Below are 18,573 nucleotides of genomic sequence, written 5' to 3' on the forward strand. Positions count from 1 at the left end.
AAGCATTCTGAATCTATTTTTGGAGCCAGTTATTTATTTTTCCACTGATCTCTCATCTTTCATTTGTCAGTATTGAATCGCTATCTCTGTGGAAATGCTACTGTGCAAACTGGGTGAGTGTTTCACAAAGTTGAGGAATGAAATCATGGAGAAAGGAAGAAGTGAGGGAGAGGTAGAAGGAGAAAGTTGGGAAATGTCCAAAAATAAGTGGCCAGAATGAGCTTCGTTACACTCACGTGTGAATAAGCAGAGCTTAGGAATCTCTTCTGTGTCCAAGTTTTACCTATTGCAGGTAGTGCTATGGGTTTCAAATAACTGATTAACAGTCAGGCTTTCTAATTCAGAGTTCAAAAGAAAAAGCTGTTACTCAGTGTCTTTAAATTCCTTGAAACTCAGCTTTGTTGTAGGAAGGGATTATTTGCACAGTGTCCTTGCTGGTGTTAAAGTCCTTTCTATTCTTATCCTGACTTTTCCCTTTGTTTGCTTTTACATTTTTGAGTTAGGAATATATATATATATATATATATATATATATATATATATATATAACTAGTTACTCCTTAGCCCTGTGTGTGCACTGTCTTTGTAAAACTGACCAAACTAGCTCCATCTTAGGCTCTTTCCCTTGCTAGCTGCCTATATGTAACCGAAATAGCTAACCTACTTATAACAGCTAACCTAGTTGTAACATAAGCATTTTATTTCAATATTTTCCAAGTTTAACATCTGTGGAGTACTACTTTTTAAAAGATTTTTGTTGGCTATTCTTCCATGTGGACTTTTCTATGTGAAATTTGAAAATATCTTTTTTTAAAAAAATGCTTTGATATTTTCATTGGAAATATTTTAAATCAATGGTTAATTTATGAAAATTCTTGCGATTTTGAATATATCTAGTCTATTGACATCTTTATAACATTGTCTTTCTACTTTCAATTTATGAAACTCTCCTTTTATATCACTGCACAATTTATTTATAGATATTTTTGTATTTATTCTTTCTATTGTGAAATATTTTTCTCATTTTTTGAGCTATAAAAGTCAGTAGCTGAGAAAGATACTAATTTCTAAATACATTTTTGAAAATTTGGAAATAATCACCATTCTATAGGTGTTGGAAGAAACTTATTCTTCTGGTTATTTGATATTTCATTGTCAACAAATACTTTACTGCACATTTAAAAAAGACATTGTCTTACATAACAATACATTCATGAAAATCAAGAAGTTAACACTGACGATATACTGTAATCCTTACACTCCATCCAAATTTGGCTGGTTATTTTTGTAATTTTTTTAATAGTAAGAGAATTCAGTTCAGAATGTCATATTTATATAACTTTCTTTTCTGTTCAACTTCCTTCAGTCAAAAACAGCTTTTCACTTTTCCTTGACTTTCAAGACCTTGATACTGAGCGAATACAAAGCAGTTATTTTGCAGAATATCCTTCTGGTTGGTTCGTCTGATGTTTCCTTATGATTAGATTCAAGGTAGAAATTTCACAGAAGTGACGCTGTATTCCTCTCCTTTCATTTTATCAGGTAACAGAGGACTTCAATTTGTTCTACTGCTGCTGATTTTCATTTGATTAATATGATTTTGAAACGTTTCACCAGTATAAATTTGTATTTTTCCACTTTTCAGTTAGTGTTTTGTGTAGAAGTGTTCTGAGAGAATATAAATATCCCATCTCATGAAATAGTAAATAGATAAATAAATACATAAATGTGTAAATTACTAGTCTCATTTTATCATACATTTTTAATGAATGGATGTTATTACATATGTTGATGTTCAAATTATTGATAGTTTGTCCATTAGAGGATTTGCAAGTTCTAGCATTTCTTTGTTTCTTGGAAGAGTGTGATTTTTTATTCAAATTCATATTGTAATTTCTATGTCTCATCCTTAGAATTGGTTTCTTTGATTTAGAAATAAAATTTTATACACAGTTAATTTACCTCTTACTTGTATTTCTTTAGAGATTCATTTTCTACTTGAAAATAGAAAGTAGGATTTTTTTGTGAGGTGATCAAAGGAAGATATTGTATGGGTTGTTCTCTCCATACCTGTTATTTTTACTTTATAAATTTTGATATTTTATAATTTGTAACAAAAATTAATATTCTATATCCGACCCTGTGTTTCTTCATTTACCAGCTTTATACAGTGCATCCTTATAACCTAGTATGAAAGAGGAAAATTTTCTCTAACATCTTGATATGACTAACAATGTTATTTCAGTCTTGGGCTACATATATATATATATATATATATATATATATATGTTTTAGATATTATTAAATTTTAATCATTTTAAATATTTAAAAACTGTAGCTATTAATTTTGTAAAGGGCAAAAGAAGATATGCAATTAGATTTTATACTTTTCTCTCCTTGCTCAAACTTTCAATCTGCTACTTCTTATTTGTAAATCTCTATGATAATCCATGGAAATTTACTATTTTCTGGAATTTTGCAAACTTTTCCTACCCTTCATTAAGTGTCATGTCAGTATTATTTAGCCTTTGTTGTATACCATTTTTCATTCAGTGTATACTAGGTTCAACTTGATACTCAAATGGTGTTATTCAGAAAGGGCTTATGGTCCTACGTAGGCTTTGAGGATGTATATTTATCTCTGAACTTTAAATTCTTTAGAGTAAGGCTCATGCGTCATGGTTTTTCCTACATGTGGCTGCATTATTATTTGCCAGGACATTCTTCTCGAGAAATGTGCGGCCAAACAGTTTGTACATCTGCAAGAATTGTCTTCTTTTGGCTGGTGTTAAATCATTATTTGTCGTTCTTTAAAATTTAATAGCATTAGTTTCTAGTCTAGCGATATCTAGAACATCTAGTCTTTTGGACATCATGTGTCATTATTTTCCTTTCCCTTTCTGGGTCATAAAATTATATTCAATCATTAGCATTCAAGTTTTTATATAAGACAGGTATTCTTGTATTATATTTGGAATAGCTCTTCCTTTGTCAATTTTTTTCTTACTCAGGAATGATTTTTTCATTTATAAAATCTCCTTTATTTATTACTTTGCACTTTTATTTTTTTCCTACTTATTTGAATGTGTGCCTCTTGGTCTATGGTCATATTGTCATATTGTCATACTTTTTTCAATGTTGCCTTTAAAGATGGATTTATTTTCTGTTAATTTTATTTTTCTCTTCTTTGCTGAATCAGATACTTTTTCATTTGCAGTTTTTCTATTGTAATATTTATATCTAATGCCTTTGAATTTTGTTTTTTTCCCTAATTAAGGCTAGTGTGTAAGTTTACGTGTGTGTGTGTGTGAGATTGTGTATTAGAAGAATACGGGAATTATGCCTATTTCCTGGAATAATTTTTTCCTGGTGCATCTTATTTACTAAATTAATAATTTTCATCTTTTTTTTCTTATAGTACGTTATACTAAAATACCAGGATTATCAAATGATGATCAGTCATTAAAGGTAAATTTCTTGATTGAAAAGAATAGTGGCTGAGAGTCAGCCAGGTCAGCAGATGGAATAAATTTTTTGTCAGATAACTCTTGACATTTTCATCAACTTTGTTCTGTACTCATCCCTAAACTATGTGCCGTGTATTGGCGTTCTCATCATTTACATTGCAAATGATTTGAGTAGTTATTTAGAATCTATTTCTCTTCAGTTATTGCAATCAGTTTCATAGATGTTGAGTGCCACCTTAATTATCTTCTATCCTATCAGAGCAAGTTTTACTCTTATAAAATAAAGATCGTATGTGAGCACTCATTGAACCATTTCATGTATATCATTGGTTCAGGAGTGCTCATTGCTCTGTAGATGCCAGGGATTCCCAGTCCAGATATATTTTCACTGGTTGTGACTTTCAGTGTTTTATTTCCTGTCTTCTTTTTAAGAAGAGAAATACATTTATCTGTGTATCATTGTTCATTGATATTACTATGCTTGGCCAGTATTATTCAAAGTATGGTAAGCAATGTGATTAATTTTCAGTTTCACTAATGATCAAAATTTTTGCTCTTCTTTCAAATTTTTTATGTTGTTTAGGGAGATTATACTGCCCTCGTGAATAGGATTTTAGTTGCAAAAATTGACAGTGGCATACGTGAGATCTTCAATCTCATGGAAAAAGGAAATACAGTGGTTAAACTAAAGCATCCTGTAAGATGTGTAGTACTTTTCAGAGAACTGTAAATATTTTTTAGCCCAACTTTATTTTCACTTTCCTATCCCAATGTTTGTCTTTGATTTTCAATTGCACACGATTGACCTGAAAAATTAGAACCACGTTCATTATTTATTTATTCATCATAATTTAAGATATAATATTTCTATAATCCAAGCACTGTGATAAGTTTTAGTGTTTCACAGGTGGATGGGAGATAGACCTAGTCCTTGGGGGAATCATGAAAAATTGAAGGAACCACAGATATAAATGAAAAATTCATAAGGCTACTTTAGTGCAACTATTTTCATGGTGCTGTAAGAGAACATATATTTACCTTTTGGTAGGAAAAGGATGTTTCAAAGAATATCACAGCTAGGTTAAATTTTGCAGGTGCACCTGAAAAAGAAATGAGTTTTAAAGCTTCTAAATGAACCAAAAAGTTTCATACTGAAAGGACAAGCTATGTTCGTTAAGCATTCAGATAAACTGTGGAAGATGGAAAGAATGGGAGGGCCGACAGAAATTGTGGTGTCCAAAGAGGTCAGAGAATTTGCTTTGAGCAAGACAATAAAAGGAAGAGTATTATATACAAAGGATTTAAATTTTTACCTGTAGAAGAACAGAAGGAGTTTAAGCAGGAAAGTTGTGCAATCACTTTGGAATTTTAGAAAGTGCGGTGACGCAGGATTGGGTGTCTGTAGTCCCGGCACTCTGAGGCAGTGAGGCGGGAGGGCTGAGAGTTTGAACCCAGCCTGGGCAACACAGTGACTTTGGGAGAATCTACCCCGCAAGGAAAAATAAAAAAGGCCTGGAGATATAGCTCAATGCAGAGTCTGAACTTATTTGTCAGTACTGAAAAATCTTTAGGATATTATCCCAACAGTACAGATAACTCCAGGACAACCTCAGACAGGATCCTTATCTGTTTCACATGCAAGTGAGTAGCCCTCCTGTAGAGCGTGCACACAGTGTGGCCCAATTCTGTGGTCTTTATTGTTTGTAAGATTGGGAAGGATACATTTAGAGATATTCGGGATCTATTTCAAAAGAGGTAGAATTGACAGTCTCCATAATTTGTTGGTCCCGAAGAAGGTAGAGTAGTGTAAGATACCAAGATTGGCCACAGAGTCATAAGTGGTAGGAAATTTCTTAATCCAGATAAAGACTTCAGGAGATGATGAGATTTTTTTTTCTGAGACAGTTCAGGTTGGCCTCAGACTTGCTGCGATCCTCTTGCCTGAGACTCAGTGTGTTGGGATTACAGGTGTATACCACCATGGCAGGTAAAGATCAGGGTTTTGAGTAAAACAAATGCAGAAGAAGTTTTAGGTAAAACTTTGGTTACCTCGAGTTTGCTTTAAGAGTGATTTTTATGCGAATGTTGGTGGAGTACAGTTCAGAGGTCTGGGCTAGAGAGTCTCATAGGAGAACCTGAGAGTGCATGTGAGGGTTGAAAACATTGGGGTGGATAAATGTAGATAAGATTGTACAATAAGAATGAAATAATGTTGAATACCTTTTCCAAAAAGTGTTGGATATAAAGCGAAGTGATTGTGATAATTCATTATAAAAGAATTCTCTCCTCTTCTCAACTAACAAGGTTTTATGTTAACATATGAACCTTCTTGGGCAAGAAACAGGACAATACTGTCCAGCTTGTGCAACAGGCCCTATTGGAGGGCCAATTTTTATACATAGAAGTCACCTGAATAAGGCACTCTTTCTTTGTCTTGGTGATTCATTTAGTTACTATTTTTGAAATGCTTTAAGCTTATGCAATGTTATTTTATGGAGAATTAAATTTGGAATTTTAGGAAACAAAGATAAATAATGATACTATTAACCATTAATATGTGTATGCTTACTGATCTCTTACTATAGAAGTTCAGACTTAAAAGGATATTTCTTCTTAGAATTGGATCGGTTATCCAAATGTGTGGGAAGAATTAGTTATGCTCATAAGCCTTCCAGTTTTCTTGTCCAGTTTTTTTGTTAATGTCAACCCTGTGCTAGAATTCACCTTCATCTTCTTATTATAGTATAAGATCTGCTGTTCTTAATACAAAAATTTAAGACGAAACTTATTTCTTTTGCTATTGCTGCAGAATTGTGTATTTGTGATCTGTTAATTGTTTTGAATGAGTTTCATGTATCATTGGATTGGTTATTTGAGTGTATACTGCAACCACTTTGAAGACGTTTCAGCCCTCCTTTCCAGCTAGCTGTTCCCTGACATTTCCACAGGGTCACTGTGACATTTTCTTTGTCTATTCTATGCTGACCTTCTCTTTCATCTTACCTACCAGCCACTCAGATCAGCCTGTTCTCTAGTAAACAGCAGTTGTGTATGTACAGTATTTCTCATGCTTTGCTTATTTCATGGCATCTCTTGACTTTCTATATCTTTGTCACTATCTATAGCTATATCCATATTTACATCTATATTTCTATCTGTATCTATCTACCTATAACTCAGTCTATACTTCTGCCTTAAGGGAAAGTTTTATAGAGAAAATTGTTTACAGTTAACACAAAATAAATTTTGCTACTTATATTGTAGAATTACAGTTATGGTATATATCCAGAAAGTAAAAGTTACTACAGTGAAGTAGATTACCAGATTAATCACTCTCATTTAATTACAAGCACAGCTAAAGTCTACTTATTTAAGAAAAAAATAACTACAATAACAGTTTTACTAATTTTAGTTCTCATCAAAAAATAGTTACAGAAGTTTTATTGCTCCTATGACAAACCTACTATACTTAATTTAAATACTACACAAATATGTATCCACTCCTAATGAACATTAATGCTTATGAACTAAAGGTCATCAATGTATCACTAAGATAAAACATTGGAATTTTGTTTTTCCATTTAAGTACTCTATAGTGGGTCTTATATATTAAGACAGGTGGCTTTTTAATTATATGATAGAGTTGTGGTTTAGGATTAATTTGCAAATAACATTTCATATGAACTTCTCATCTTCATGCATACTGATTCTGATCAAAATTCCTTGATATTTATCCTATGATATAGTTAAACCTCTATAACTTCTGGCAAAAACTTGACTAAAGAATAATCATGAGAAGAAAAATAACTTGGAAAGAACAGTAAACTCTGTGCTGTTTAAAACTCTTTAAACTTTATCCCTGTATTAGATTTGAAGAGCTAACTTGAAAACTAGAAAAGCTCATCTGATCTTCTGGTCTTCAGATAGCTGCAAATTCATGTTAAAACCTTTAGCTTTTCCTTTTTGATGAATGAGTCTGCTTTGAAAGGCAAGATGTACTATGTTGCCCAATACTTCATATGAAGACCCTTGTGACAAATACCTCTCAGAGCTGAGGATCAGGGAAGAAATTTTTTGATAAATTGAAGTGTTCTTCTACCGGGCTTTGAGTGCCATGTAGCCTGTTTTGTTTGTGAGTTTACTTGTCTGTTCCAAGCCAAGTATGACGCTGTGGTTTCAATTTTCTGTCACTTCACTCAGGCAAGGTGATTTTTATATAAAAAGAAAAGTGGCACTTGTAATTTTCCGTTCTTTTCTAGCGATTCTTAGTCTTAAAACTTTGTTTTGTGATTTTTTTTGGTAAACTGCTTTAACTGAAGCATATTTTTATAGTTCTTTTTGTGGTTAGAATTTGTAAAAGTATGACCCCCCCAAATCTCTGCCCTTTTCCTATTACCAACCCTAACCTTGAACTACATTAGGTAAATTGACTAACTGAATATTTTATACAAGCCTCTTCCTTGTCCATGTGCTTCAAAATCTACTATGATTAAGATTTTATATCTTCTGTTAGAAATATCAACATATCTAATATTGGTAATATTTTTATATATCTATGCTGTAACTTGGCCCACCTAAAATAAATTATTCCATGTGATAATAAGGCACAATTAGGCAATTTAGTGTTTTTTAGCATTTGACTGAATGTTAAGAAAATATCTAAATCATGTAATTGGTAGGTTCAACTTTATTAAAAGTTTCAATGTAGATGGACAGCAGTCAGTTTTCTGCTTAAATTTCTCTTAAATTTCACATTTGGAAAGCAATATCTCTTACTGAATGGTTAACTTTTAGGTCACAAGGTATTTATATGATGTCAGATTTTATGATTCGGGAAGTTAAATTTGTCATGAATAAATCTGTAGATGGAAAATTTCCATTCTTGAGTCTTTATTATTTTTAACTTGTTTTTATTAGTATGTTTGCAGTCTGTAATGCTTACATTCATTTTAGGGAGTAAGTTCTTTTTATTCCTCTTTTCTAATGCTTTCTCTTCTCTCTCTCGATCCCCTTTCCCATTTCCATTTCATTTCTTTTAGATCATGTTTGCAATGAATAAATGATTACGTTGATTGTAGATAGTTGGTGAATTTACAGTACACATCTCATTTCTGTGTCTCTCTTCCTTCCTTAATCCACCTCCACCTTTTTGTTCCTCCCCATTGCAAAAGTTTTATCTTCAGGTTTCTTTCTAGTGTGTCTCTTACATTGCTCTTATATTTTGGATTATGCATATGTGAATAACCACGTGATGTTTACGCTGATGCATCTGATTTATTTCACTTAACATAAGTTTTCAAGTTGCAGTCATTTTCCTACAAATGACTCAAATTTATCCTTCTTTATAGCCAAGTAGTACTCCATTTCTTACAGGTAGAAGATTTTATTTATCCATTTTTCTGTTGAAGGAAATATAGGCTGCTTCCAAGATTTGCCAGTTCTCTAAAAGTAGAAAGTGATCATAATATTTTTAAAAAGTTTTATAAACATATTAAGCCATTACTTTTCTTAATCATTTTCCTTAAGAAAAGAAATAATATGCATGAGTATTTGTTACTGCTTTCTATTGTACAACATATCTAACAGCATTTGTACCTCTGGAATAACCAGAATTCATGTGAGGTGAGTGTCCACCACTGTAAAGATGTTTATCGTAATCAATACCCTGTCTGCCACTGGAAAATAATCACAATTAATTTGATCCTTGAGTATGATTGTACTTATTCTATTGTTAAGGAATCTTACTTTTGAATTTCAGAAGGAATTGCAAAGTTATTTGAGTGAATAGATGGAATTCATGGGGGTTGGAGAGAAAGAGAAGAAGGAGAAAGAGGGAAGGAGGGAGGGAGAGAGGGAGAGGGAGGGAGGGAGAGAGAGAGAGAGAGAGAGAGAGAGAGAGAGAGAGAATCAGATATCAAAAATGCTCTCCTTTGACTCTTGTTTGAATTGCCATGTGTGGTGTATGTAGTTCTGGAAACAGTTCACATTCTAAAGCTATGGGAAAAGAATTCTCAAAGATTTGCTTTCAGAGAAATGATGTTGTATGATACATAAAGCTCCACAGTTTACAATTAAAACTGCCAGACCAGATTTGACATCAATGCAAAAAATCCTTTCCTCATTTTAGTCACCCTATTCAGTTCTGTTTGTGTACCAAACAAAGACCGTTAATACCTCATTTACACAGTCATTGAGTTCTTTTTCTATGATGAATGTTTGCAATTAAACTCTATTTACATACTTGGTTAATAAGATTACAAAAAATTACTCACATTTTTAATTGATTTTTTGCAGCCTTGAAAATGCCTAAGCAAATTAATTATGGTCAGTTGGACGCATTATACCACATTAGAAATATCCACCACAGGTGAGTTATTCTTGCATTTCTTTTTCTGTCATTGAAATGAATATGAATATGCCGGTTTCACGGATAAAGTACGGCAATAAACCATTGGTGACTCTCAAAGGTATCTGATTTATCACACGGATAAAAGCACCTGAAAACCTGGAGATTATTTCTTCAGATGGAAGAAGCAGAATGTAGATGTCATATTTTAAGGAAACAATTTAGTGTGGAACAAACAACTCATCCCGAGCTGGGCTTTTTTTTTTTTTTTTTTTTTTTTTAACTGTAAAAGCAATTGTAGGGAGAAAAAGCCTTAAATGGCTGAAAACACAAATATTGAGCGAACTAAGTGAGCAGTGCACAGGAGATTCCGGCTGAAATATACTGGGTGCAGGGATTTGGGAAATATCACTGTTCAGAGCTTAGGATTCTTAAGATGTGAGGTACATGGAGGTATATATTTTAAAAATCTATTTTGGTGTCAACTGCTTTCCTTGAGTTGAGGTTTCAGAATTACAAAACTGGTTCTTTTCTTCCATATTCATCTGTGTTAATCACCTTTATTCAGGACTTTGGTCTCCTCCTCATGGGTCTCTTGGGAAAATATATCAGTTTCCAGATTTTCTCTCCCCCTTTCATTTTATTTTATTTTATTTTTATTATTGTTTAAAGAGAGAAAGAAAAGAAAATTTAAAAAATAAAATAGAAAAAAGAGAAAAAAGGTAGAATAATACAGAATTAAAAAATTTAACATCATAAAATTGCTAGTTCATACATTACATATTATCATGTTAAAAAGAGTTGTTAAAGTTACAAAATCAAAGCATAAAAAGTGGCTACACATAGATAGTGAAAACTCTTCTGTTCAATGATCTAACAAAAATTTAGAAGTATGATCATCTATCTTACACACTATACATACCGTTGTATCCTTTAGAGCACTTGCCTTTTCTTTCACTTTTACAATATCTATTATACTTCTTGGCTCTTACTGTCAGTTTTTGTTATTTTTTACATTACAGAGACAATGTGATATTAATGTGGGTCTTATTTCCTTAATTGCCTCTATTTACCTATAAAGGCCTCCAGATCATCCTTTTTATAGCTGACTAGTATTCCATTGTATAAAAACATCACATCTTTTTCATCCACTTTGTGGTTGATGGAAATTTTGGTTGTTTCCAAGATTTAACTATCACAAATTATGCTGCTATGAATATCGGTGCACAAATATCTCTGTGATATGACCTTTTCAATTTTTCTGGGAAAATATCTAGGAAGGAAGTACCTGGATTGAATGGAACTTCCAATCCTAGTTTTCCAGGAAGCTCCATACTGATTTCCACAGTGGCTGCACCAGTCCACATTCCAACCAAAGTGGAGAAGTGTTACTTTTCACCCATATCCTCATCAACATTTGTTATCAGTTGATTTCTTGATGGTGGCCATTCTTTCCAGGGTGAGATGTAATCTTAGTGCTGTTTTAATTTACACTTCTCGAATGACCAGTGATGGTGTATGTTTCTTTATGTACTTATTTGCCATTTGTATATCTGCATCTGAGAACTGTATGTTCATCTCTGATACCCATTTTTGGAGAGGGTATTTGAATATGGGGGCTTGATGTTTTTCAGTTCTTTATATGTTCTGGATATAAGTCCTTTGTTTGAGGGATTGCTGGCTAACATTCTTTCCCATTCTGGGGGTTTTCATTTTACTTTATTGGTGATTTCTTTAGAAGTGCAAAAACTTTTTAATAATGTGAGATCTCAGTTGTTAAATCTTTGAAATATTTCCCGTGCGTTTTGCTTTTTATTCGTAAATTCTCTGTCAACCCCTATGACTCCAAGATTTCTACCTAACTTGTCCTCCTGTAGCTTTAGTGTTTCTGTTGTAATATTTAGATTTTTTATCCATTTTGACTTTAGTTTTGTGTATGGTGATAGGTATGAGTCTTTTCAGTCTTTGGCAAGTGGAAAGTCAATTGTTCCAACACCATTTATTAAAGAGGCTGTCTTTTTTCCAGTGAACATGTTTAGCCCCTTTTTCAAATATCAGGTGGCTGAGTGTCTTCGTAGTAGTGTTTGCATCCTCTAATCTGTTCCATTGATCCTCAGGTCTATTTCTTTGCCTGAACCATGCTGATTTTATCACCATAGCTTTGTAGTATAGTTTCAAGTCAGGAATTGAGATGCCTCCTGTCTTGCCTTTGTTGCCCAGAATCCCCTTTGCTATTCTAGGTTTCTTATATTTCCAGATGAATTTTAGAAATATTTTCTCTAGATCTGTAAGATATGTTAATGATATTTTGATTGGAATTGCATTGATACTGTATAACAGTTTGGGGAGTATGGCCATTTTTGCAATGTTAACTTTTCCTAAGATCAAGGAATATCCTTCCATTTTCTAATATCCTCTTCAATCTCCTTTCTTAGAGTAGTATACTTTTCAGCATATAGGTCTTTTACATTTTTGGGTAGGTGGATTCCTAGATATTGCATTTTTAAGTGCTATTGTGTAAGACAATATTTCCATAATTTCTCTCTCAGTGAGCTTTTTGTTTGTGTACAGGAATGCTGTTGATATAAGTGTTGATTTTGTATCCAGCTAACTTACTGAATTTATTTATTATACCTAAAAGTCTTTCAATGGCATTTTTGGGGTCTTTATGTAGTGTAGCGTGTAGTCTACAAATGATGATAATTTAACTTCTTCTTTTCCTATTTTTACTCCTTTTATTTCTACCTCTTGTCTGATTGCTCTGGCTAAGATTTCCAGAACTATATTGAGTAGGAGTGGTGATAGTGGATATCCTTGTCTTGTTCCTGATTTTAGAGTGAAGGCCTTCAGTTTTGTCCATTTAGTATAATGTTGGCTGTTGGTTTGTCATAAATGGTCTTTATGAGATTGAGGTACATACAGTCTATTCTGAGTTTCTGTAGGGTTTCTATCATTAACAGGTGTTGGACTTTATAAAACAATTTTTCTACATCTATTGAGAAGATCATGTGATTTGCATTTATGGCTCTGTTGATGTGGTGTATTATATATATTGTTTTGCATATGTTGATCCATCCCTGCATTCCTGGAATAAGCCCCACTTGGTCATGATATATAATCTTCTTGATGATTTGCTGCATTCTATTAGCCAATATTTTACTGAGAATCTTTAAATCAATATTCATTGAGAGATTGGTCTATAGTTCTCCTTTTTTTCCTTGGTTTTGATATCATAGCGATACTTGTCTTAAAAAATGAGTTAGGGAGGACTGCTTCTCTTTCAATTTTGTTGAAGACTTTAAGGAGTATTGACATTAAATCTTCTGTAAATTTCTTGTGGAATTCAGTTGTGAATCCATCAAGACCTGGGCTTTTCTTTGTTGGTAAGCTTTTAATCATGTTTTTGATTTCAGTAGCTGATATCGGGTTATTCAAAATTGTTATATCTTCTTGATTGAGCTTTGGTAGTTCATATGTTTCTAGAAATCTGTCCATTTCCTCTGTGTTTTCCATCCTATGTGAGTAGACATTTTCCAAGTAGGTGTCCATGATCTTTTGAATTTCCATGGAATCTATAGTAATTTCCTTGTTTTCAGTCATTATTGTATGAATTTCAGTTTTTCTTCTTTTTCTTGATAAGATTGGCTAGAGGTTTATCAATATTTATTCTCTCCAAAAAGCAGATCATTGATTTGCTAATTCTTTGTTTTTTTTTTTTTTTTTTTAAGTTTCAAGTACATTAATTTCTGCTCTAATCTTTACAATTTCCTGTCTCCTATGAGCTTTGGGTTTGACTTGCTCTTCCTTTTCTAGAAGCTTGAGATGTAGCATTGGGTTATTTATTTGTGTTTGTTCTGTTTTTTGATGTAACTATTTATTGTTATATATTTTCCTCTTAGGACTGCTTTCGTTGCATCCCATAGGTTACTGTATGTTGTATCTGCATTTTCATTGGATTGTAGGTATTGTTTTATTTTTTCTTTAATTTAATCTGTAACCCACTGGTTATTCAGAAGGTTGGAACACTCTGTAAACATTCACTAAGTCCATTTGCTCACAGTTACGATTTTGTTCTGTTATTTCTTTGCTGACTTTTTGTCTAGATGATTTATCTCTGTGACAGATGGGTGTTAAGGTTTCCTATTACAATTGTGTTCTTGTGTGTTTGGTTTTTCATGTCCATTAGTATTTGTCTTATATAACTGGATATTTGGTGCATATATATTTATAATTGTTAGTTCTTCCTTTTGTAGTTTTCCCCTTACAAGTATGTAGTGGCTTTCTTTATCTTTTAAAATCATTTTAGGTTTGAAGTTCACTTTGTCTGCAAGCAGAATAGCTTTTTTCTGCGTTCCTGTAGCATGGAATACTGTTGTCCATCCTTTGAATTTTAATCTATGAGTTTCTTTTTTGAGTCAGCTGTGTTTCTTGTATTCAGTATATTGTGGGATCCTGTTTGTTTCTTGATCCATTCTGTCAACGTGTTTCTTTTGATAGGTGAATTAAGCCCATTTACATTTATGGATATTACTGATATGTACTGGCTTGACTTTGCTATGTTGTGTTCCTGTTGCTGGTTTCCTGCTTTTCTCCCTGTTTAATTTTTTGTCCAGTCTGGTGATTTCTTTCTGTTGTTGTTCTGCATATTGTGGTCACTTTTATCTCTATCTAGAATATCTTTCAGTACTCTTTCTAGGGTTGATTTTTGGACATGAATTTCTTCAGTTGTTCTTTGTCATAGAAGTACTTTGTTTCTCCATTAAATTTGAAAGACATTTTTTCTGGGTACATCAGTCTGGGTTGAAAGTTGTTTTCTTTTAGGGATTAAAATACTTCATTCCAAGCTTGCCTTAACTGGAAGGTTTGTGCTGAGAAAGATTATGCTGAAAAGTCTGCCATGATTCTAATAGGATTTCCTTGATAGGTGAGTTGTGTCTTTTTCTCTAACAGCTTTTAGAATTCTGTTTTTATTCTATATGTCTGGAATCTTAGTTGTTATATGTGTGGGTATAGATTTAAGTTAGTTGTGACTGTTTGGTGTTCTATTAGCCTTAGTTATTTATATATCAGATTTGTTCCCCATGCGTGGGGAAATTTTCTGCTATTACTTCTGTGAATCCTTTAGTTATGTCATTTGTGTTGACTCCTACATCTTCACTGATGCCTCTCAGTCTTATGTTGTTTCTCTTCACATCTTCTTGAAGCCACTGGATTGTCTTTTCATGCTACTTTGTTGTTTTTATAAGTTCTACCCTTTCATGATCACTATCTGTCATCCAGTCCTTAAGGTCTGAAATTCTATCTTCAGCTTCATTTAAATGGTTTTGCAAGCTTGCAATAGATTTTTTTTTTGATTCCTGGATATCTCTTTGAATTTGTTTCATGGATTCTGCTTGCTTTCTACATTGTTCATTCAAAGTTTCAATTTCCCACTCTCTTGTATTTTTTTAATCTATCTCTTCTCTGGTTATGTTGAGCAACTCATTTACTAAGGTTATTATTTCTGCCTTTATGTAAGACATTATTTCTAATTTGATTTCCTCTATAGCCTCATGGATTTGTTTCTTTACTTCATTTGCTACCTTTTCAGAGACTTCTGGTGTATGTCTTTTAAAGTCCTCTATTTCTATGTTGCCTATACTTGTTCCTGATGGACTAGATGTGTGAGATTGCATTTTGCCTTTTTGTTTTGTCATTTTCACCTTTTCGGTAAGTATTTGATCTTTGAATACTAGTAGTCTCAATTGTCTGTAGTGTGAATTTTAGGGTCTTACTGTGTGATTGATGTTTGTCCAATTGCTGAGTCCCACAATGAAGAGTAACCAGTCACCTGAATTCCTCCTGCAGGGCCTGTTGGATGAGTCCTATATATATTTTTTTTTTCTTTTTCCTTTTTTATCGGTACCAGGGATTGAACTCACAACTGCCTGCTTGCAAGGCAGGCGCTTATGCCACTGAGCTAAATCCCCACCCCCGAATCCTATATTCTTCCTGGGATAACTAGCCTAGAAGTTTTGTTGTAGGTCAACTCTTAGTTTATGCTGTTGCTATGTCTTCAGGTTGTTGCAGGTCACCAGATCACCCTGTCTATAGTGTTTGTGTCAGGTGAGGCTCCTATTGTTTCACTGGATGTCTCCTAAGCTCTTTTAATTTTGTACAAGTTAGAGGAGGCCTTATTGGTGCACTCCTCAACCTGTCTGATGTTCTCTGTGTGGAGGAAGGGATTACTCACTCTCTTGTCAGGTTTGCCAAGGTCTTACAGCTGGTAGTAGCTCTTACTTACCCACTGTAGACCTGTATTTTAGGGGCAAACTCACCACACTTACTAGAGCCTGCTGAAGGCTTCTGTTTGGGTGAGTGGTTCTTGAGTCTCCCATTGAGCCAGCACAGTAATCTGCTGTAGTCCAAGGTTCTGGGAAAAGGGGTTGGAGCCAAAGATCAACTGCAGTACTAGGTCTTGGAGGTGGGTGGGTTCCCCAAGGGGTAGGCTCCGGCAGTGGTCTGGGGTGTCCCTGGCATGCTGGGCATGCCTCAGGTGTTCTGGGCTGAGGGCAGGCCCATGGTGGTGATTTGGGGCATCCCAGGTTTGCTGGGTTGAGTGGTGGGCCCATGACAGAGGTCTCTTCCTGTTTTAAAATTTCTCTAAAGCACATTCTCTTTACCACTTCAAATTATTTCCTTATTTTCATGTGTCTTCCTGATTCTTCTTTTTTAAAAAAAGTGGGGGCATGATTCATTGATATCTGTTGGTTTTCTACCAAACAGGATTTTTAAAAGAAAAATCTTTATGCTGCTCACTTCTCTTCCCCAATGTTCTTTGGTGCAGAGAAACATGAGTCATATACACTTAGAAGTGAGTTTCTCTGATTAGAATCTTGGCTCAGTCAACTTATGCACAGTGGGTGCACTTCAAACTGTACTTAAAACTTTTAATATTCAAGTTTTGAACAACCTTAGATTGTTCAAATCTTAGTTCCTCCTTTCAATGCCTAATAATCTAACTTAGGGTTCCAAAACTGCCACTTTTTGCTTTCTTTTTTAAAATTTAAGTTTATTGCTACAATTTAAATATCCTTAATGGTCATATTTATCACAGGAATTCACAACTGTATATAATGCCTCTTGATTCCCCCTTTTTCCCTATTCCTTTTCTCTCCCTTCAGTCTCTCTTCTCCTCATTATTTGCCTCCATTTTGTTCTTCTTTTCTCAAACCCCTCACTCTCTAACTTTCCTTCCCATTTGAATAATTTCTTCCTATTTCATAATATCTATTATACATTTTGGTCCTTATTTACATTTTCAGTTTTTCACACCAGAGACACAATGTGATATTTAAAAATGTGTGTTCAATTTATTTCATTTAATAGTATGGTACTGAGGTAAATCCATTTACTTAGAAAGGTTTCAAGCTCATCCCTCTTTATGAGTGAGCAGTACTCTACTGCATAAAAACCAAGATCTTCTTTATCCATTCACTGTTGATGGATGTTTGGACTGTTTTCAAGATGTAGCTATTATAAACTGTGCTGCTATAAACTTGTGTGTGGTTATATCACTGTAGTATAATCCTCTTAAGTATTTGGGGAAGATCAAGAAGTGGGATAGCTAAATCAAATGGGACCTCTAGTTGAAATTTTCTGAGGTTATCTCTATACTGATTTCCACAGTGACTACACCAGCATACATGCACCTGATCTAGTCTGATCTCAGAAACTAAGCAGGGTCTGGCCTGGTTAGTACTTGGATAGGAGACATTTTGTTTTCTTGCTAATTTGCTGCTCCAAAGTGTTTCTAGAATTTTTTCTTTTAGTAAGATTATAATAAGAGAGATATAATAGACTAGGTTTGGGTTTGCCAAAGTATCTAATCTAAATAAATGTATCAATGTCGCACTTCCTAGCACTAGTTTGATTCTAAGATTTTTCTTCTATTGGAATACAGATAGTAGAGTAACACATTATCCTGAGAATTTCGATCAAGCATAAAAGAAAAAAAATTAATACCAAAGGGAAACTAATGTCACTTGGGATTTCTAAGTTATTAGATGCAAGACTTTTTATCCTTATCCTGGTTCAAGCTGATTCAAGCTCTATGAAGGTATATATATATATATATATATATATATATATATATATATATATATTATCCCATGACAGCATAGAATTCAATGCTTTAAACAGAATTTCATTTTAATGTTTAGTAGAAATAGGTATCTTCTTTATTCATGGGTTTTCTGTTGATTATAAATAAAATTAGGAGGAGTATAGATTTAAAGCAGGACTTTTATTTGTATCTACAGAACTAATCATACTAAAATGTTTTAGCAGATGAATCACAATAATGCACATTATAAATTATCAAATTTCAATAGATTTGATGCTATTTTCTTGCTATTGAGTTGTTTGATCTAGATTTATGTTTGATCTAGGTATATATGCACGTGGATAAATGTATGATATATAAAGACCTTTATCAAAAAATTCAAAATCTGAAATACTCCAAAATCTGGTACTTTTTGAGTGACAACATGACACAACAGTGGAAAATTCTATATCTGATCTTATGCAATATGTTGCAGTAAAAATACATGTGCACTAAAACTGTGGTATAAAATTGTCTTCTGTATAAGGAACTATGTGTATAAGGGGTACATGAGATAGAAATAAATTTGTATCTGGACTTTTGACCCATTTTAAGATATCTTTTCAAATATATGTTAATGTTTAAACATTGGAAATAGTCAGAAATCTGAACCACTT

At 33.3% G+C, this 18,573-nt stretch overlaps 1 protein-coding gene across 1 annotated transcript in view; it reads left to right on the forward strand.

Moving 5' to 3' along the window:
• The window catches only part of Cnbd1 (cyclic nucleotide binding domain containing 1), a 349,396-nt gene that overhangs the window by 14,675 nt on the left and 316,148 nt on the right, over positions 1-18,573 (forward strand). Inside the window, exon 2 of the mRNA XM_063256859.1 lies at positions 9,762-9,834. Coding sequence (XP_063112929.1) covers positions 9,762-9,834 — 73 coding nt within the window. The remainder of the gene's footprint in view (positions 1-9,761; positions 9,835-18,573) is intronic.

This window comes from Cavia porcellus, unplaced genomic scaffold, assembly GCF_034190915.1.
Source record: "Cavia porcellus strain 051 isolate PalLab524CR breed Dunkin Hartley unplaced genomic scaffold, mCavPor4.1 scaffold_10, whole genome shotgun sequence".
Lineage (NCBI taxonomy): Eukaryota > Metazoa > Chordata > Mammalia > Rodentia > Caviidae > Cavia > Cavia porcellus.